The sequence below is a fragment of the Macaca fascicularis genome, chromosome 3 (assembly GCF_037993035.2).
Source record: "Macaca fascicularis isolate 582-1 chromosome 3, T2T-MFA8v1.1".
Lineage (NCBI taxonomy): Eukaryota > Metazoa > Chordata > Mammalia > Primates > Cercopithecidae > Macaca > Macaca fascicularis.
Genome location: NC_088377.1, coordinates 122,623,802 through 122,646,421, shown reverse-complemented (window position 1 = coordinate 122,646,421; position 22,620 = coordinate 122,623,802). Strand labels below are relative to the sequence as shown.

General features: G+C 37.1%; 1 protein-coding gene across 15 annotated transcripts in view; it reads left to right on the top strand.

Annotated features, from left to right (window-relative positions):
* Positions 1-22,620, top strand: part of UMAD1 (UBAP1-MVB12-associated (UMA) domain containing 1) — a 311,931-nt gene that overhangs the window by 187,588 nt on the left and 101,723 nt on the right. For 2 of the 15 annotated variants that reach the window (XM_074035450.1, XM_074035452.1), the window contains one exon: positions 17,874-19,436. The exons of 11 other annotated variants lie outside the window; for them this stretch is intronic. In XM_074035450.1, the coding sequence (XP_073891551.1) occupies positions 17,874-17,963 (90 nt within the window). In that variant the 3' untranslated portion in view covers positions 17,964-19,436. Of the gene's footprint in view, positions 1-17,873; positions 19,437-22,620 lie in introns of those variants that run through there. 2 more of the 15 variants (XM_074035457.1, XM_074035456.1) reach the window with 2 other exon arrangements.

Below are 22,620 nucleotides of genomic sequence, written 5' to 3'. Positions count from 1 at the left end.
ACTTTGCTGTATTTCTTCATTGACACCGTTGGGATAATCGCCTTTCATACCTCGTGGGAGTATTGTGAGATTAATTAATGTTTGTAAAGTGTTTTCAGGATCACGATGAAAGGTATTAATTTGTAGGCATGTGGTATTATTATAATTATTATTAGTAATAGGGATGGTTGTTTAATGCAAATTTTCTTCTAAATGTAGTGTCATATTTTCAAAGGACAACTTCTTTCTTTGTGGCCAGATGTGGATACAATTAACCCTTTACCCTTTATTTTGAAGATACAATTAGCCAATTGTGTGTGCAATTAGATGTGTATGCAGTTTTTGCCTGAACAACTAATTACAGCCCTGGTAAAAGTTCTTTTGAAAACGCTGGCCCTTTGAATGTTGACTGTGTCTATCTGTGTAATAAGTAATTTGTGCTAAGCATATTTTGGGGCCATGGAGGCTCCTGAATATTGAAGAATTGCTTTTGCAATTACTTGGGAAAGATTTTATGTTCTTCATACCATAGCTTTGTATTTTGCCATTGAGCCTACAAGGCCTCTCACATGGTTCTAGTTTCAAAGGTTTTATTGGTTTTTCTTAATCTTGACATTCAGCTTAAAGATTTTCCACAAACTGCATTTTGTGAAACAGGTTTTTCTTTTGTAATTTTTTTCTCCCTTGAAAATTCCATTTCCTTTCTGTCTCCAATTCAAACATGTCATCTCATATCCTCCTTACTCACTAAAGAGGACTGATCCTCTCTTCCCAGATATGGCCTGGTGAAACCATTTTTACAAGGTGCTTTTAATCACTGCAATGAAACTTCTGTTTATACGGAAGAGTAGAAAGCAAAATGAGGAGACCCGGAAGACAGTGTTATAGCCGTTTGTCTCCACTAATCTCCTAAGTAAAAGGGGAATGTTTTTGGCTTTTAATGGTAAGTTTAGTAACGGCCTCTTTTAGAACATCTGCTCTCTAATAGTTCTCTTCAGTGATGATCATTGAACTCTACTTGCATAATGTACCATGCTACCACCAAGGGGGATTCAGAGATGGCCAGAGTATAGTTGTTAACTTCTAGGAGTTTAGAACAAACTGTTGACATAAGAAAGGTGCTTCTGTCTGCAGGCTGTAGTAAGTATTCTGCAGAGTGCAGGTGGGATTCAGTGGAGGTGGTGATCACATTGATTGGAGACATCAGGAGAAGCTTCTTCATGGTTGCGTTTGAGGTAGGACCTAACAGGTCGGTTAGCTTTTCATAGACAAGAGGGAAAGTTTGATGGAAATGAGGGCAAGTGTTTGTCTGAGCAAAGGATTGGATCTACTAAAACATAAGTTCAGAAAAGAGTGATTTGTCTTGCTAGAGTTGTAGTTATCTTGCAGAGGAAGGGATAGGAGATGAGACTGGAAAGGCAGCTTGGGGCCACAGTGTGGAGGCCCCTGAAAGTTTGGCAGAAAACTTTATACTTAATTCAGCTGACACTGTGGAGCCACTGTTTTGATGGAGAGTGATAGACTAGAGCTGGGCTGTGAAATCAGGCAGGCCTCACCCTGCCAGATGAACTGCAGTGGAACAGGATACACAGGAGAACAGATACACTCAAATGTCGTGGAAATTAAGACCAGAGTCATCTCTGGATGTTGGCATTGGGAGTGAAAAAGAGAGTTACTACACACATGAGGCATACTGTGGTGTTAGTATTTCTTGATATTGACAACTCTCCTGACATGCGACCACCAAGGGGGATTCAGAGATGGGCAAAGTACAGTTGTTACCTTCTAGGAGTTTAGAACAAGCTGTAGACAGAAAGGTGCTTCTGTCTGCAGACTGTAGTAGGTACTCTACAGAGTGCAGGTGGTCAACGTGACTGGGAAGAAAGAGGTAAGTACCTTCAGTTAAAGTAGGGTTGTCAGGAAGGGGGCAGATTTCAGAGAATAACTCTTGGTAATTACCATACTATGGCACATTTACACAAATAGGCAAAGATGGCAGGATAGGAAATATAATTACTGGAGCCTATTAACCTTTACACTGTGAAAAATGAATTAGAAAAACTACACATATATGCTAAATATACAAAAACATAGTTCTGTGTATGTCTTTAATCATGGAATAGCAGCCAGAACATGGTGGTTACTTTTTCAGGTTTTATTTGAAATACTTGAAATGAAGATGCCAGAGAGGAACAGTATCCTATCTAATCTTACAAAAGTCTGCTTCCCATCTATTCTGTCAAGCACTGGTTTCCAAGGAGATTCCATGGGTAACCTATCATGTCATCAGCCTCAAGAATGTGGAGATCTACCCACGTATCCCTAACATTTCTTTTCTTTTTTTTCTTTTTTCTTTTTTTTTTTTTTTTTTTTTGAGATGGAGTCTTGCTCTGTCACCCAGGCTGGAGTGCAGTGGCGTGATCTCAGCTCACTGCAACCTCTGCCTCCAGGGTCAAGTGATTCTCCTGCCTCAGCTTCCCGAGAAGCTGGGATTACAGGTGCCCACCACCATGCCTGGCTAAATTTTGTATTTATTAGTAGAGACGGGGTTTCACCATGTTTGTCAGGCTGGTCTCCAACTCCTGACCTCAGGTGATCCACCTGCCTCAGCCTCCCAAAGTGCTGGGAGTGAATGGGCATGAGCCACCGTGCCCAGCCTATCCCTAACATTTCTAGATAACCTGATATGATCTATCATCTATAAATTTCCTATCCTATTTCCCAGGCTTTTCATATTTTTAGGCTGCACTCCACCATGTCATTGGACAGTGTCTCAGTCCGCTCAGGCTGCTATAACAAAATACCATAGACTGGGTGGCTTAAACAATAGACATTTATTTTTCTTATGGCTTTGGAGGCTGGTAAGTCTAAGATCAAGATTCTGGCCAATTCGGTTCCTAATGAAGAACCCCTTCATGGCTTGCAGATGGCCACCTTCTTCACAGGCAAAGAAAGAACACTGTCTCCCTCTTCTTCCTATGAAGCCTCAAATCCCATCATGAGGGCCTTACCCTCATGAATTTCTCTTACCCTAATTATCTCCCTAAACACCTGATCTTCAAATACCATCACATTGGCAATTAGGGCTTCAACATATGAATTGAAGGTATGGATGGGGGTGTCGGGTAGAGGAAGAGATACACAGTCCATAGCAGACAATAAGCTTGTAATTCAGGGAGATATTACCAATTATTTTTCAGGAAACTTACAATCAGGGCAGAAGGCAAAGGGGAAGCAAGGCACATCTTCCCACTGTGAAGCAGAAGAGAGAAAGAACAAAGGAAGCCACACACTTTAAAAAAGTCAGATCTCTTGAGAACTCACTCACTATCACAAGAACAGCATGGGGGAGACTGCCCCCGTGATCTAATCACCTCTCTCGACAGGTGGGGTTTACAGTTCGAGGTGAGATTTGGGTGGAAACACAGAGCCAAACCATATCATTAATCCTATTATGTTTTATTCACTTAATCTATCAAAGACTATTAGAAGTATATTAGTCACTTGTCTTCATTGTAATTCTGTCATTTTCTGTCTGTATTTCTGCTTTTTTATTGTTTTGTGTGTATCTTGATATTGTTATTTGATACAAGATTTGTGACTTAAATTCCATTATAGAATTTATCTTTGATCAACAGCAAAAATGTCTTTATGTATTCTAAAAGTATTTTGCTGTCACTTTTATATGACATTTTCATTGTAACTTCTGCTTTCTTTTTTTTTGCTTTTAAAAAAAATCTTGCTCTGTGATTTTCATTCATTCATTCACTCGTTGAAACAACACTTTTTTTTTTTTTTTTTTAGCTCTTAGCAATATATAGAAGTGAGCAAGACAGCCATGGTACTTTCTTGGGGAGTTTATATTCTAGTGTGGGAAATTGTACAATAAACAAATAAAATAATTCTAATAGTGTTAAGTGCTATGAATAAAATACAATGGTATGCTAACATGATAAACCGCATGATAAAAGGCCTTTAAGTAGCAGTGGAGATTATTTGTCAGTTAATAAAGGGATTTAAAATAATTACATTTACTGAAATAGCTGATACGTGTACGATGTTACATCAGTTATCTTATTTTAGGTTTTCTGAGGTTTTCTTTCCGTTTAGTTTGTAGTCCATTTAGTTTTTAGTTCCATTTAGTTATAAGTAAAAAGATCTTGCTTTATCTGCTTGTTTTCTTCTCAATTGGTTTGGAAGATGATATTGTTTTTATTTACATAAGTGGATATTTTTACATTTGCTGAAAACATTCTCTAATCTGAATTTTGCCTTTTTATCAAATCAAAGAATTACATCTTTTGCTTTCTTCCTATAACATGAGAAATTTAATCATCCACAGTCTTGCTATTTTATGGTCTTTATTAATATAGTCTTAAAGATTCCATTTAATTAATTGTATTAACTTTTCTTAATAGATTTTCTTAGCTGCAATAATTATACCAACTTCTATATTTAACAGCTTTTAATGCTTACTGTCAATTTGTATACAATAATTTAACCTTTCTAAATTTCTTAATTTTAGTGGTAAACATGTTTACATATTACTTCATAAATGTCTTCAGTATATTCTTATGCTCTTGGATATTTAAAAGTGGTTTTCTATCGTCTTTACAAAGGAACAGTAATTTTACTAGCTATCAAAAAGTCTTACGTTACAATCTTTGGTTCGCTCAAAATTATCACTCCATGGTTTTCTGGCCAACCTGATTTTTCTTCATTAGTAGGGAATATGTTTTATATTTTCTGTTTCATGCTATATTTTAGAAATTTAGAAATTTACTATATATCAAGATAAGTGTGTCTCAAGGACGAGTAAGAGTTAGCAAAAACAGATTGCATAGTCAGCTCTGCAGAGGTCTCTGATATTGGTATATCTCACATGATACAAACTAAGTGAGTATGTTTACTATATTTAAAGAAATAAAAGGCAAACTTAAAATATTATAATGATCATAAGACTTAAAAATTACATGTATTTGGAAAAAAATGGAACATTAGAAATTAAAAAGTCATTCAATGCATAGGTTAAAGAGTATATTAGACATAAGCATAAGATTTTATAGGCTAGAAAACAGATCTGAAGGATTACTCAGAATGTAACACAGAGAGACATCGAAATGCATAATAAAAGCATGAAGGATATAATGAAGAGGTGTGTCTAACATCCATATTAATGGAGAGACAAGGTCAAAGAATGGGGCAGGGACAATATATGAAAAGATAGGAGCTAAGAACTTTCCAAAACTAGTAAAAAGAAAATCAGTCTTCAGATTTAGAAAGCCCCCCCAAATACAAAGAAGAATAAATGAAAGAAATCCACATTAGACATATAATAGTGAATCAGTATAACACCAAAGACAAATAAAATGACCTTAAAAGACTGCCTTAAAGGAATTAACAGACCTAAAGCTGATTTGTCAGTAACAGCACTGGATCCAGAAGGCAGTCAAGTAATATCTTCAAAGTGGTGAGAAAATATAACTCAATCTAGAAGTCCATGTTTAGCAAAAATTTGAAGATTAGGGGCAAAATACTTTTTTTCAGATATATAAAACCTGAGTGAATATGCAGCAAGAGACTCTCTCTAAAGAAAATTCTAAATGATATACTAGGCAGAAGGAAAATGATCCCAGATGGAAGACGTGAGCTACAAGAGGGAATGACGAACTAAGAAAGTGGTTTATATGAGAATAAATCTAAACTAAAATTGATTGGTGAAACAGTAATGTAATGGTTTATAGCAAACAACTTCATAGAGAAGTGATTAGAGTGAAAGCATTCTACAGTCCTTGCTTTATGTAGGAAGTTGGTTAAAACAAAAACAAAAATCACTGACTAAGTATGCATGTTAACATTTCTCGGGTACTCACTAAAGAAAAGAAATAGTAAAAAGCACAGCTTATTAAATTCGAAAGATAGACTAGCTTTAAAAATCTAAATACAGTATTGTGGTTTACGTGAAAACCCTACATAAGGGTACATAAAGGTTTTGAAAAATACGGTGGCATAACTACAAATATAGGTGGAATGAACTTTAAGGCAAAAGGTGTTACCAGAGATAGAGAGTCACTAGATAATGGTAAAAGATTAATTTCACCAGGAAAATATGACACTTCTAATGTTGTATGCCCCCAATAACAGACTAAAATTAATAAAGTAAAAAATGGACAGAAACACAAGGATAAAAAGAAAAAATATCATCAGAATTGGAGGTTGGAATCTACTTCTTTTAGTAATTGATTTATTGAATAGACCAGGGATCAGCAAACATTTTCTGAAAGAGAGGCCAGATAAATATTTTAGGCCTTGCAGGGCACATATAGTCTGTTTTGTGTGTTCCTCTTGCACCATACATAGCTCGTTGGGCCGTGCAACAACAGACTAAACAGATTGGGCCCACAGGGTATAGTTTGTTGACCTCTGAAATAGTAAAAATCAGTGAGAGAATAAATTATCTGAGCAACAGAGTTAATAAGGTCCATGTTGACCATACATGTATAGAAGAGACATTCTTCTCAAGGATGCATGGAAGATTTATGAAAATAAAAAGCATACAGGACCATAGAGAAAATATCAATAAACATTAAAAGATTATTATCTTACAATCAACATTATCCAGTCAACTAATACAATTAGAAAAACTACTTTTAACAATAATCTGGCATTTCTTTATTAAATATGTGATTCTTTCATGATCCAGCAAGTTCACTCCTGGTCATATGCTCTAGATGAACTCTTGTACACTAATAGACATACAAGAATGATCACAGTGCTATTCATGGTAGTAGGAGCTGGAAACAACACAAATATCCATCATCCACAGAATGAATAAATAAATAATGTTTATTCACAAATGAAATACTCTAAGGATATGAAAATAGATTTAAAACTGCTTTACATGGCAGTATGGATGAATCTTAACATAGTTTTAAGAGAATAAAGCAAACCACAGAAGAATACATACAATTATGTAACTCAAAACATGCAAAGCTATCCAATATATTATTTAGGGAGAGATATATAGATGTATCAATCTATATATTTGTCATGTAGCAATAAAGAAGAGCAAAGCAAGAATAGACACAAAATTCAGACTAGCATTTACTTTCTAGTAGGGGAGGAAAAGGAATAGATGGGAGTGAGAGCAAACTCCAGAGTTCCTGGTAATGTTCTGTTCCTTAAATTGTGTAGTAAAACACAGCTGATTGTTGTATTTTATTCTTCATGCCTTACACATATTATAGTATCTCCTCATTGTTTTAATAAATGAAATAAATTACACAGTGGGGATGGAGTATGGAAGTATGGAAACAGCGAGGGTGGGCACTTTTTTTGTTTTTTGAGACTGAGTCTTGCTCTGTCATCACCCATTCTGGAAGGCAGGGGCATGATGATGGCTCACTGCTGCCTCAACCTCCTGGGCTCTGCCAATCCTCCTGCCTCAGCCTCCCCCAAGCTGGGACAACAGACACATGCCATCATGCCAGGCTAATGTTTTAAAAAATTATTTGTATAGATAGGGTCCCCCTATGTTTCCTAGACTGATCTTGAACTCCTGGGCTCAAGCCAGTCTCTTGCCTTGGCTACCAAACCCGGCCAGATGAACACTTTTTTTGAGACTTTTTACTCTTGCTGTACACGAGAGCAGAGCAATAGAGCAGTAGGTTGGAGGGAGACATGAGTAAAAGGATTTCTTTGTAAATAGGACTTATACTAACATGTTCGAATGCTAATAGGAATGATCCGGGAGAGAGGGGGGAAAGTTATAATAAGTAAGAAGAGAAGGTAGTTTGAAGAACAAAGTTCTTAAGAAGCAATGCAATCTACAAATGAGTGGTTTGGCCTTAGGGTCAATTTGACAAGTTTAATGGGGATTGGGGAAGAATATATGGTACAGTTATACGTAGGTTGGTAGAGTTGTTTGTGGGAAGATGAAGATCACATCTAGAGATTTATGACCATAAATTTAAAATGAAACTAGTCATCATGATTCTGTGCTTTCCTCCAACTCATATCCAGTTGCTCAAGTACATGCAGGTTTGCAGTTGTCAGAAAATTGGGCTTAACTGAGATTTAGGTTTTGCTAGCTGAAAACATGGTAGGAACAAACAGGGCAATGGAATTGGGGTGTATACAATGATGAAACAGAGAATTCAAGATGGATAAAGAAAGAATAGACATGATGGTGTCCTGGACAGTGCAAAAATGGACCCCCCATTTTTGGGGCAGGGCAGGTCACAGAATTGGCAGAGTATAGCTTCCAGAGTATGTGAGGTAGATTGTTAGGTAATTAGAGTTCTGGGGTTAGTGTAGTTGTTAGTGTCAGGGTCTAAGATGATCATGGGAATATCCAGCTTAGTAGAAAGAAAAGGATTTTGGAGGACATGGAACTGAGAGGATGAAGTATTGGATGGGTTGTATATGCTCGTGGTCTTCAACTCCGACTGCACATCAGAATAATCTGAGGGACTTTCATAGAATATTGAGGCCCCAGCGCCACCCCAGACCAATTAAATCAGGATCTCTGGATGTGGTTTCTGGGGAATTTATATTTTTAAAGAGCCCTCTAGGTGATTATAGTGTGCATTTAGGTTCACATAGACCTGAGACACCACAGGTCTATGTGAATGTTGGCATTGCCAAGCCAATTCTTCTTTTATTGCTAAGCCAATAAAAGAAGCAGTAGACAGAACTGTTGTAGACCGGGGAACTATGAGAAGAAGGAGGAATGATTCAGAGGATCTCTGACTACTTGAATGGCACTTAGCAAAATTTATTGTATATAGTGTGCACTCAATTAATGGTAACTCTTTTTATTTTTGTTATTATTGTCATCATCATTATTATTGACAGTGGCAACAGCAGGAACATTATCCTGTGGAAAGTCTCCAGATGTTTTATCAAAGGTTCTTCACAGCAGGTTAAAAAGCACTAGTTTTAGATGATCATCAAGGAAACTTCCTAATAAAGTTTGGCAAAAAAGCTAGTAAGTTGGCAGTATTCTGAATTGACCTTCCACAGTTGTTGTGAAGCTGAGAGGAGTTGCACCCTGGCTTAGCAGTCTGCAGATGTGAGAAGCTAGCAGGTTAGGAGTTGGGTACCTTCTTTACTCTTGTCAAAACCTAAAGGCTAAGACAGCTCATTGCTATTTTCCCACTAATGGGAACCTTAGAGCCTTTTAGTTGTATTTCAGTGTACCTGTGCCAGGGTTGGGATTGGGAAGAGGAGACAGGGATTAAACCTATAACATTCTAATATTTTATTTTACGTTCCCAAATTACTTTGTGAGCATTTATATCCTCTTACTCCCTTCTCTGCAAAAGGAGTATTATTAGTCAGAGTAAACAATACTATTTAAAGCTAATGTGTACTTGTGGGTACTTTAGTGACTCCTGAAGTTGTGGTTCCACTAAAGAATGCAAGGAATTATAGGTACAAACCGTCAATGTAACAAGTGATCTTTTTTTTTTTTTTGAGGCCAGGTGTTGCTCTGTTGCCAAGGCTGGAGTGCAGTGGCACGATCATGGCTCACTGCAGCCTTGACCTTTCAGGCTCAAGCGATCCTCCCACCTCAGCCTCCCAAGTAAACTGAGACCACAGGCATGCACCACCACACTTGGCTAATTTTTGTATATTTTGTAGAGTCGGGTTCTCCTTATGTTGCTCAGGCAGGTCTTGAACTCCTGGGCTCAAGTGATCCTCCCATCTTGGCCTCCCAGAGTGCTATGATTACAGGCGTGAACCACCACACCTGGCTCACAAATGATCACATTTTTGTACAATTGCATACAAAAATATATGTTAATATACATTCACTGAATCACTGGGAAAGCTGGCATGCAAGCAGCTTAGAAAAGACAATATCAAAGAAAGAATTAGAAAATATTCCCATCTGGAACATTCCAGAATAGTTCTGTTCTAATTTGAAGAGTAATGAGATACATCTCTCTCTTATATCCAGCCAGATTTTAGCTTGCTATAAAGAGACATACCTCCTATGTTTTGTTTCCAATTGTCTTTACACTCCATAATAATTCATGTCAGCTTGTATATAAGTGAATAAAATATCTAATTTAAAAACCTATCATCTGATATGGAATGCCATACACTTTTCTCCATGGCCCTGTATGAAACAAAAATAATGATGACAACTTTGGACAATGACACCAGGCAGTAAACAGTGTAATTTCTGTACAGTGTCTCCGTTGGGTATGTTAGGTAAGCAATAACAGTGAACTAAAATTTATGTTTTATAAACCAATCAGTTTTTGATACTTTCAGCAATGTCTTTGTCCTCATTTCAAGCTTGAAATTCCCAACTATTCATTTATAATTGCATGACACTGAGTGGCTTAGTTCTGTGAGCCCCAGTTCTTTCTCTGTAAAATGAGGATAACTCTGCACAGGGGTGGTGTTAAAAGCAAATGGTTGTGGAAATGCTTTGCAAATTAGAAATTTCTACACATAATGGTTTTTTGTCATCATTTATTTTTTGTTGTTGTATTTCTAATCCAAAAAGTGGAACTTACTTTGATAAGCACAGCCAAGACCTAGACAGCTTTAAAACCTGATTTGGCATTGCCAATATGACACAAAGTCTTTAGATATCTTATTTCCAACTTGTGATTGTGATCCATCAAATTTTAGAATGATTTATTAAGGTCTAAAAGAGAAATAATACTGTATTTTCTGATAACCTGTGGGCAGTTCCCTGATGGTATTGAGTAAAATGTGGCAAGGCAAATTAAGTTACTTTTTTTTTTTTATAACTAATATTATATGGGTATTTCACTAAGAAAGCTTATTATCTGAAGAAAGCTATTATTAAAATAAAGAGTACATTCCTTACTCAATATGTATTCTTCAGAATGTTGGTCACTGGTGATCCATCCTTGTTTCTTTTAGCCTGTCCTGAGAAAATTCTTTTTCTCCCCATTCAATAAATATTTAAGCACCTGTGATATGCCAGCCATGATACTCAGGGATGAAGATAGACTACAGTTGTTGTTAAAAAGGTAGACACTGTCCATGCCCTCCCAGACCTCTCAGTCTATAAGGGACGAAGGTAGTTACAAAAACTCAGTAGGGTCTGTCCTGTGACTATGAAGGGGGATGCCATGGGCCAAGTGGATACTCTTGCCATTTCTTAAATAATATGGCTCTGTTTGAGATGGTTCATTCAGTACTCTCAGCCCTTCAAAGAGGGTTTTTTCTGGACATACAAATTTAAGAGTTAGTGAGCTGATTTTGCAGAAAATGAGTAAAGTTTCCCTGCCACTTTAAGAAAGAAAAGCAAAAGATGCCATTTTAAGCTCACTGCTTTTTAAAGTTGAGCATTTGACTGCAAAGTTTGTGAAAGGTCAATTGCTTTAGCACGCAGGTGTCCCTATCGGGGCCCAGGCTTGTCTGTTCTGAGATTCACTGCAAAGCTGAACCTCTTTCTTGGCTGAATCAGTTGCTCATTGGGTGATTCTAGCACTAAAAAGATTGCTAAAGACTGGTAGATTCTCCTGTGAAGAACAGTAAACCTGTTTTAAAGTGAAAGATTGTTAGAACTTAGAGTACTGTTCTTCTGATTGCTTAGAGAGCTTTATGTACCTCCCTATTTATTTGAACTAGTCTCTGAGTGGATTGGCAATGAAGAATAATATTCGTATTTAACACACACAATGTATGAAAGGAGATGAAGTATACTACTTAGAGTTGTCTTATTTATTATTACCTAACATTTTATTGTGCTGGATATTTGGATGGAGTTCAAACTTGTTCATGAATATGGACCTAGTAGGCTGGAAATAAACTTAAGACCTAGTAAAAAAAAGAGATGTCATGAAAGAGTTGCTGTGTTTTCTGCAGTGAGGATTCCTTGTCACTTCGTGGTTCTTAGATAAAACCCTTTCCACCCAGGAAAAATTATACTTCCACAATTTACCAAATGGACAGAACAACTGACATGCCCCAGGCCAAGTAATGTCAATTCTATAATCCCCTAAAACCATCCCTCCCTATAATTGCAAAAACTAACAGGGAACCCCCACCCGATGGCGCCTGCACCCTCACCTGCCGTGCTTTCTGTTTAAAATTGACATTTGCTTGCAAGAGTAAACTGAGGGAGATACTAATTCTTGGTTTATGACAAAGTTTCTTTCTGGCTTGCCAGTGGGAATGAATGAATGCTTTTACATAATGCCTGAATACTTATCCTAAATTCATAGCCACCTTCTACCTGACTAAATAAAAATGTATGGCCAAAATTATTTTGAGGACCACTCTGGTCCCCTCTTCTTCTTTCTCAATAAGAGGCTAGCACAGCATTTCCCACATATCCTGTATGTGGTCACTTGCAGATGTGATTATTGCAGAACCTTAATCTGAATCTCAGAATGGAAGCTGGTTGACATGAGGGCACAAATTCTGACACAGTCCAGAATTTTTTTTTTTTTCTTTTTGCTTTCAACAGGCTCTGTGCTGCAGACTTACCATTTCTCCTTTCAAGGTGCAGCTAAAATGTTTGAATACTATCTATCGTGTAGGTCCTGGTTGTTTTAAAGTGTCCTACCTAACCATGTCTCTGCTATTAACTTCTATTTTGTATTGTTAGTATGTCCTCTTAAAGGAGCCCAGGTGCATTTTATAGCATTGACTGGCGTTGGTAGTATCTTCCCCAACATCACCGTGTTGCAATTGGTATTCATTGACGTTCAGGTCAAAATGACGGCCCTTCTTTTGGTATGACTTCACCTAACACATGATTATCTGGATTCTTTTTTCTTATCTTTTTTCCATTTTAGTTCAAAGTTAGACTGTAAGAAAAAAAAGGTAGACTCTAAGAACACAAGGCTGATTCATTAAGTAGGTAATTTTTTTCTTAGATATCTACCATCCGCAGGTTTCTCATCACTACCCTCCAATGCCATGTAAGATGCTAGTGATCCAACTAATACGTTAAACACATTCATATAAAATATTAGGGACCCCTTAATTTACTATGTACAGCCTTTATGCTTCTAAAAAGATTTTTAATTTGCATTAAGAACTTATCTTTTTACAATTGATACTTTAAAACAGTAGAAAAAACGTGGGTAATTTCTGTTGAGTACAAAGGAAACCCCAGCCAAGGTGAACTTTTTTAAATAAAAAAATTTACATAAATTATTACATAATAGACTTCTACGGCTGCACTGTCCAATATGGTAGCCACAGTCACATGTGGCTGTTGAACACTTGTAATGTGGGTAGTCTGAATTGAAATGTGCCATAAGTGTAAAATACACACTAGATTTCAAAGTCTTCGTGTCATAAAATGAATTTAAAATTTTCATTAATAATTTTTTATACCGATTATTTTTTGAACTGACATTTTAGATATATTGGGTTGAATAAAATATATTATTAAAAATAATTTTAGCTGTTTCCTTTTCCTTTTTTACTGTGGCTACTGGGAAATTTTAAATTACATATGTAGTTCTTATTAATTTCTATTTAACAGAGCTGCTCTATAGGGATAAAGATCTTCTCATCTAACCCTGTCATATTAGAGTTTAGGAAACCTCATAGAATTTAGAGAATTTAAGTGACTTGCTTTAGGTCATATAGCATTTTAGTATAGTAGTAAAGCTTGAGACTAGAAATTTCTTTTAAATGTTAAGACCAGTGCCCTTCTCAGTGAAACTAGCTTTTTGTGACTCTGACACTTTTATTATAAGAGGAAATGTCTATTCTTCAGAATTTTTCACTGAACTCTTTAAAGCAAAGAGTCTCTTTATACTGTAGGTAAATGTTCCTTTTTGTTTCATAAATTTGAAATACCAGTTATTAGCTATTCTAAAAATGGCGATGGTTTTCCCTATGAAAACCTTACATACAGAACCGTTATGGCAGCAGAAATATTTTGTAAATAGATCTAGTTAATACTGTAGTAGAGTTTCCAAATTTCCTTACGCACTTGTAATACAAATATGTCATAAATTACAAATTTTTATTGGGTATCTTCCAATAACAGCTATCGTGTTAGCATATAACTGGGAAATGATACCAGTAAGAATAAGGCCTCTAGGCTGTGTATTTCCTTGGTAAATTGTTAATACTAGGCAACTAGTTATTTTCTCTTGCTAAGCTTTAACACTCTCTTTGCTAGTATTGTGAGAACAGTCTATATTTGAGTGAGAGATTTACTCATGCATAGTAAAGTAATCCAGAATTCAGTTCTTAAGAACAGTGTAGAGTAGTGTTCTGTGATATATGAACTGTGACCTTGGGCCATTTATTTACTGTGTCTGTGTCTCACTTTCCTATCTGTAAATTGGGAGTAATACTATTTATCTGTAGGGTAGTTGTACAGATTTAAATGACACATGTGTAAAGAATATATAGCATGATATTCCATAATATCTCATAGTATCCATTTTATCTCAAAGAAAAGGTAAAGATCAAGTATTTATCTTTTCTTTAAAATATCTTTAGTCTTCTTCTGTTCCCTAGAAATCCTCCACCACTGAACTAAGAGTTCTTGGTCAAATCTGGTTATAGTGACATCTTATTTTCCATAGATATATACAAATTTGTAATTATTACGTGCAAGAGATACTACAATTCATACAACTCTAATAGCTGGAGATATTTTCATTACAAATATGATGTTCATAAAATATCACATATATAAAATAAAATGTAAACAGATGAGACTATCTTAAAAAGCTCAGCTGAGTAGTAATATTTTTTAATTGGATTTTCAAAATCATGGTAAAATTTTGATATGCTTTGATGGCTATTCCAAATACTGCTATTATAACATTGAATTGGATTTTAAAACTTAATGTTAAGTTTTAAAAAGTATTGTTAAAACCAATACTTTCAATAGTAATTGTTCCAAAATTTCAAATATTTTAACATGGAAATATGGAAATTGAGTCATACAAGTTTACTTAAAAGACTTTTCATTCTATTTTAAAAATATATTTGATCATAATAATTGTTTTAAAGTGATACAGCTTAGGGTGACCAATGAGCATGATTTGCCTGAGACTGTCCAGTTTTAGCATTGAAAGTTCTGCATTCCAGGAAGCAGTTTAGTGCTGAGGAAACCAAGATGGTTTTCACTCTAGCCGATGCTTCACAGTTTACATAGCTTTATGTGTGTGTGTGTGTGTGTGTGTGTGTGTGTGTATATATATATGTTCTCACTGGATCTCTGTGAGATAGGAATGACAGTATTGTCATCACCATTTCATTGGAGAGGCCACATGCTCAGTTACCCTGGCTGCCTGAATTAGCTTCAGGTTCTATTTTTTATGACATTGTCTCCTTTCCTCCAGATTTCAGTTGAAACCTCACCTCCCCAGTGAGCGTTTCTCTGAATGTGCAGTCAAAATTAGTTGTCTTTTTCCCTCTTCATCCCTACTGCCCATCCCATTTCATTTCATTGCATGCTGCTACCCCTTATAACACTTGCCACAGTTGGTTTCCTAGTGTTTTTCCGAAGTTCTGCACTGGACTGTGATTCTTACCAAGGCAGCATCATGCACTCTTCCCCACTCTGTTTGGTGCCAGACACATTACAGGGACTCAAATCTAAATGAAGTCTTGCTGTGTTGCCCAGGCTTGTTTTGAACTCCTGGCTCAAAGCAGTTCTTCTGCCTCAGCCTTCAAAATGCCGGGGTTACAGGCGTGAGCCACCCAGGATGCACATTTTTTAACTGTAAAAACCAAAACCATTATCTATACCCATTTGGCCAAATTTCTTAAAGCCACTTGGTTTTTTTTACATGTAGCTACAAAATTCTTAAGATATTTTTAGTTGACAGTCATCTTTTGATGTATCAAACCAATATGAATTAAGTCAATGAGGAATTTTTAAACTTATTAAATAAATGAATTGTTGAAAGATACCTGTAGAAGCTCCTTTGAACTAATGATGTATTATCTGGCATAGCATTTTGAAAAATGATAATTTTTAACAATTGTTAACATTATTAATTGACTAAAGTATAGCCTGTTTCAACTTACTAGTCTCTGTTTCATTTTTCCCTCAAATAACTGATTTTAACAGACTCTGTTATGCTACTGAATATTTCAAGATATACACTGTGGCCAATCTGTGTTTCAGTTTGCCATCTCAAAATAAAATGACACATGATTAATGTTTTCAGAAAGAAAACACATTTTAGCAATTTTTAAAACATTGCCGTGAAATTGGTAATTGGGTTGAAGTTACACAAGCGTTGGTTGGTTTCCTGCAGGAAGTCTTCAGTTTCTATATCAACAGTTGGTCTGGTGTCTAAAGTGTTCACAGTTTGGTTAAAATTATACTCAATACCAAAGAGAGTACTTCCACCAAGGAGGGTAGAGTCAAATAACACTTACAGTGTTCTCAAAAATGACAATAGAGGATATGCCAAATCAAGCTTACTATTATTGAAATGTTTGCTTGAAAAAGTTATTTTTGTGAGCATTGTTAAAGGAAGGGAAAGGTAGAGATTTAGGAAATCTTGCCTGGAAGGTGACACAGCTCTTTCTCAATTCAGAAATTTTACATCATTCCTTTTTCTCCTTGAACTCAGATTTCCATCTACTTCCCCCCAAAGAATTGTATCTTTTATCTTGAAAGTCTTTTATTGATCACGATATCATATTTCTTGGCAACAAAGAAAATTGATAGAAGTTAATTTAAAATATGTGTATATTTACCATGACCATAAGGCCAAGTGTTATAAAATTTCTTCTGACTTATTATTTTAATTATTTCTGGTATATAATCAGTCAAAACAATATAAGTAATTCCAAATTTTGACAATTATTAAACATAAAGGTAATTTTTTAAGAAAGGTATGTCTTAATGTGATGGAGGAGCTTGATTTTTTTCAATTAATTCATATATCTGAAGATAATTATTACTAGAACACTGCTAACAATAAAATGAAGGATTTGGGCCACTAATGATTATAGGATGGAAGGGGGTCTTACAAAGGTGTATTTAGTGATTTTTAAACACTTTATATAGTAGAATATACAACATTTCTTTTAGGTTCATCTAAATACTATAGATGGGTTACAATAAATTTTAAAATGAATGTGGATTTATGATATCCAAAAATATTTGGGGAAAAAATGAAAATACTTATTTTATGAGACTAATTGTTTGAAGATATATAAAACCTAACTTATGACCAGTATGTATCTTTTTACTTGAACATGTAGCTTTGATATGTTGGAAGTAAAAGTGAAATTTTCACAACTGATCTGCTCTGCCTCTTACAGATTGACCTATTCTGAATGGTTCTTACAAATGGAATAATATAGTATGTGGTCTTTTGTGACTGGCTTCTTTCACTTAGTGTAATGTTTTCAAGGGCCATCCTTGTTGAAGCAGTACTCCTTTCTCATTCCTTTTATTGCTGTATAATGTCCCATTGTGTGGCTATACCACATTTTGTTTACCTATTCATCAGTCTGAATGTTTCAGTTGTGTGTTCACCTTTTGACTATTGTAAATAATACTATTCTGAATATTTATCTACAAGTATTTGTTCAAATGTCTGTTTTCAATTTTTTTGATACATACCTAGGAGTAGAATTGCTGGGTCTTATATAACTCTCTTTAACCTTTTGAGAAACTGCCAGAACATTTTCCAAAGTAGCCGCACCATTTGCACCCCCACCAGAAGTGTGGGAGTGTTCCAGTTTCTCCACATCCTGACCAGAAGTTATTATCTGACTTCTTGATTATAACCATCCTGCTGGGTGAGAAGTGGTATTTCATTGTGGTTTTGATTTGCATTTCCTTGGTGACTAGTACTATGCTTATTGGACTTTTGTATGTCTGCTTTGGTGAAATGTCTACTCAGATCCTTTGCTTATTCTTTTTAATTCATAGTCTTTTTTTTTTTTTTAAGGAAGAAAGAAGGAGAGAGAGAAGAGAAAGAGGAAGGAAGAATAATTCATTGTCTTTTGAGTTGTTGAGGTTTTTAAAAAATATATTCTAGATGCAAGTCCTTTATCAAATATATAATTTTAAAATATTTTCTCTCATTCTGTGGGTTGTCATTTTACTTTTTGATGATGTCCTTTGAAGCATAGAAGTTTACATTTTTGATGAGGTCTTATCTATTTTTCCTTTTGTTGCTCATGCTTGTGGTGTCATACGTATGAATCCATTTCAAAATGTGAGGCCCTGAAGGTTTACCCTTGTGTTTTCTTCTAAGAGTTTTATATGTTAGCTTTTATAGGATTTTGATCCATTCTGAGTTAATTTTTGTATATGGTTTAAGGGTCCAATTTAATTATTTTGCTGTGACTATCCAGTTATCCCAGCAATATTTGTTAAAAAGACTATTCTTTCCACATTGAATGGTCTTGGCACCCTTATCAAAAATCAGTTGACCACAGATACGTGGGTTTATTTCTGGATGTTTGGAAAAACTCAAACTGTTTTTCCTCTACTCTCACATCAACATAACAGCAGCCAACACAGAAGATTTCTGTGACCTCAAAATATGTGGGAATATCACCCTACCAGCAAGCAGGCAATTAGTTCTGTAGAAGACGCCCGCTGGGTGTCCTCCAATTCAATTTTGCTTCATCTTTTTCGAGATAGTGTCAGATCCCACAGATTGAGGGCACAGTCCCCACGATTGCCTCACACCTCAGACAACAGTCACAAGTCCAGGCCCCTGGATCTTCTGACAGACCAGCTTTAAGTTGGGGTTCCCACGAACCCCTCTTTGGGTTTGACTGCTTTACTAGAGTGGCTCACAGAACTCAGGGAGACATGTTTACTGATTATTACAAAGGATATTTCACAGGATACAAATAAGCAGCCAGATGAAGAGATACACGGGGTAAGGTCTGGAAGGGTCATGAGTGCAGGAACCCTGTCCCTGTGGAGGTGGCGTGTGCTAACCTTCCAACACGTGAATGAGTTCCTTCCTGTTAGCCTCCACATACTCAGCTCTGTAGAAGCCCCCTGAACCCTGTCCTCCTAGGCTTTTGTGCAGACATCATTGGATAGACAATTGACAACTATGTAGAAATGTGACTGGACAAAATGGATATGATCTAACATTAATAAACTGAGTGGGGAAACCCAGCAAGACCTGTCCGCTCACATTCTTCTGGCCTTTCTGTGCAGCATTTCTTCCTCCAGGATATGAGGCAGGACCCTCTCTGGAATGAGGGTCATATAGCCAACATTCAGAGTAGAGTCCTGCCTTGGGCCATGAAAAGAGGGCGGGAGAAGGTCAGAAAGAGAGTCTTCTTTCTGAGGCCTAAAGCACCCCAACATTATATAACAAAGGCTATGGGAGTTATGAGCCAGAAACTGTGGACGGAAACCAGTATATACATATATCATAATATCACACAGGACATTTAATTCATTTCATTGATCTATATCTCTCTCCTTATGTCAATACCACAGTCTCATGACTACTATTGCTTTGTAATAAATTTTGAAATCAGAGAGTGAGTCCTCCAACTTTGTTCTTTTTCAAGATTGTTTTGGCACTTCTGGCTTCCTGACAATTCCATATGAATTTTAGGATCCACTTTTCTACAAAGAAATCAGTTGGGATTTTGATAGGGATTGCATTGATTTTGTAGTTCAATTTGAGGAGTATTGCCATCTTAACAATACTGTCTTCTGATACATGAATGTGCGATTTTGTTTCCATTTATTTAGGTCTTCTTTAATTTTTTTCTATTATCCTTTGTAGTTTTCAGAGTATGAGTTTTGTACTTCTTTCATGAAATTTATTCCTAGTCATTTGATTATTTTTGATAGTATTGTAAATGAAATTATCTTAATTTCGTATTTGGATTGTTCATTCCAAGTATATAGAAATACAACTGATTTTTGTATATTGATCTTGTACTCTGCAACCTGCTGAACTTATTTGTTCCAATAGTATTTTAATGAATTCCTTAGGATTTTCTATATAGAAAATCATATCATCTGTGCATAGAGATAGTTTTACTTCTTCCTTCCTAATTTAGATAGCTATTATTATTATCATCAATATTTTGCTTAATTGCCCTGACTAGAACCTCTGGTACAATGTTGAATAGAAGTAGCAAGAATGGATACCTTGTCTTGTTCCTGGTCTTAGGGGAAAAGCATCTAAAAAAAGCATTTCACCATTAATTATGTTGTTAGCTTGGGTTTTCTATAGACACACTTTATCAGGTTGCCGAAGAGCCCTTCTAGTCTTACTTTTTGGGTGTGTTAGTCCGATCTCACATTGCTATAAGGAAATACCTGAGATTGGATAATTTATAAAGAAAAGAGGTTTAGCCAGGCACAGTGGCTCACACCTGTAATACAAGCACTTTGGAGGCCAAGGCAGGCGGATCCCCTGAAGTCAGGAGTTTGAGATCAGCCTAACCAACATAGAGAAACTCTGTCTCTACTAAAACTACAAAATTACCCGGGCATGGTGGTGCATGCCTGTAATCCCAGCTACTCAGGAGGCTGAGGCAGGAGAATCGCTTGAACCCAGGAGGCAGAGGTTGTGGTGAGCCAAGATCGCACCATTGTTCTCCAGCCTGGGCAACAAGAGCGAAACTCCATCTCAAAAAAAAAAAAAAAAAGATAAGAGGTTTAATTGACTCACAGTTCCACGTAGCTGAGGAGGCCTCAGGAAACTTACCAATCATGGCGGAAGATACCTCTTTATGAGGTGGCAGGAGAGAGAATGAGTACCAGCAAGAGTAATGCCAGATGCATATTAAACCCTCAGGTCTCGTGAGAACTCAGTGTCACATGAACAACATGGGGGAAGCCACCCCCATGATTCAATTACCTCCCATTGTGTCCCTCCCACAACACCTGAATATTATGGGAGTTACAATTCAAGATGAGATTTGGGTGGGGACACAGAGGCAAACCATACCATCCCACCCCAGCCCCTCCCAGATCTCATGTCTTCACATTTCAAAACACAATCATACCCTCCAAACAGTCCCCAAAAGTCTTAACTCATTCCAGCATTAAGCCAGAAATCCAAGTCCAAAGTCTAATCTAAAGCAAGGCAAATCCCTTCTGCCTATGAGCCTGTAAAATTGAAAACAGGTTAGTTACTTCCTAGATACAATGGGGGTACAGGCATTGGGTAAATATACCTGTCGCACATAGGAGAAATTGGCCAAAACAAAGGGCTACAGGCCCCATGCAAGTTTGAAATCCAGTAGGGCAGTCATTAAACCTTAGAGTTCCAAAATGCTCTCCTTTGACTCCATGTCTCATATCCAGGTTATGCTGATGCTAGAGGTGGGCTCCTGAGGCCTTGGGCAACTCTGCCTCTGTGGCTTCGCAGGGTACAGCCCCTCGCAGCAGCTTTCAAGGCTGGCGTTGAGTGTCTGCGGCTTTTCCAGGTGCATGGTGCAAGCTGTCAGTGAATCTACCATTTTGGGGTCTGGAGGATTGTGGTTCTCTTCTCACAGCTCCACTAGACAGTGCCCCTGTGTGGACTCTGCATGGAGGTTCCAACCCCACATTTCCCTTCTACACTGCACTAGCAGAGGTTTTCCTTGAGGGCTCCACCCCTGCAGCAAACTTCTGTCTGGACATCCAGGAGTTTCCATACATCCTTTGAAATGTAGGCAGAGGTTCCCAAACATCAATTCTTGTCTTCCATGTGCCCCAAGACCAACACCACCTGGAAGCTGTCAAGGCCTGGGGTTTGCACCCTCTGAAGCAATGGCCTGAGCTGTACCTTGGCCCCTTTTAGCCATAGCTGGAGTGGCTAGGATACAGGGCACCAAATCCCAAGGCTGCACACAGCAGTGGGAGGCCCTAGATCTGGCCCAGGAAACCATCTTTTCCTCTTAGGCCTCCAGGCCTGTGATGGGAGGAGCTGGTGCAAAGCTCTCTGACATGCCCTGGAAACATTTTCCTTGTTGGGCATTTGCATTTGACTTCTCATTACTTATGCAAATTTCTACAGAGGGTTTGAATTTTTCTCCAGAAAATGGGTTTTTCTTTTCTACTGTATCATCTGTATGCATGTTTTTCAAACTTTATGCTCTGTCACCTCTTGCATGCTTTGCTGCTTAGAAATTTCTTCCACCAGATACCCTAAATCATCTCTCAAGTTCAAAGTTCCACAGATCTCTAGAGCAGGGAAAAAATGCTGCCAGTCTCTTTGCTAAAGCATAGCAGGAATGACCTTTACTCCAGTTCCCATCAAGTTTCTTATCTCCACCTGAGAACACTTCACCCTGGACTTCATTGTCCATATCAGCATCAGCATTTTGGTCAAAGCCATTCAATAAGTCTCTAGGAAGTTCCAGACTTTTCCACATCTTCTTGTCTTCTTCTGAGTCCTCCAAACTTCCAACCTCTGCCCATTACCCAATTCCAAAGTTGCTTCCACATTCTCAGGTATCTTAAGCTATGCCCCACTACCTCGATACCGATTTATTGTATTAGTGTCTTCTCACATTGTTACAAGGAAATACCCGAGACTGGGTAATTAATAAAGAAAAGAGGTTTAATTGACTCACAGTTCTGCATAGCTGGGAGGGCCTCAGGAAACTTACAATCATGGTAGAAGGCACCTCCTCACAAGGCAGCAAGAGAGAGAATGAGTGCCAGCAGGGGAAATGCCAGATGCTTATACCCTCAGATCTTGTGAGAACTCACTC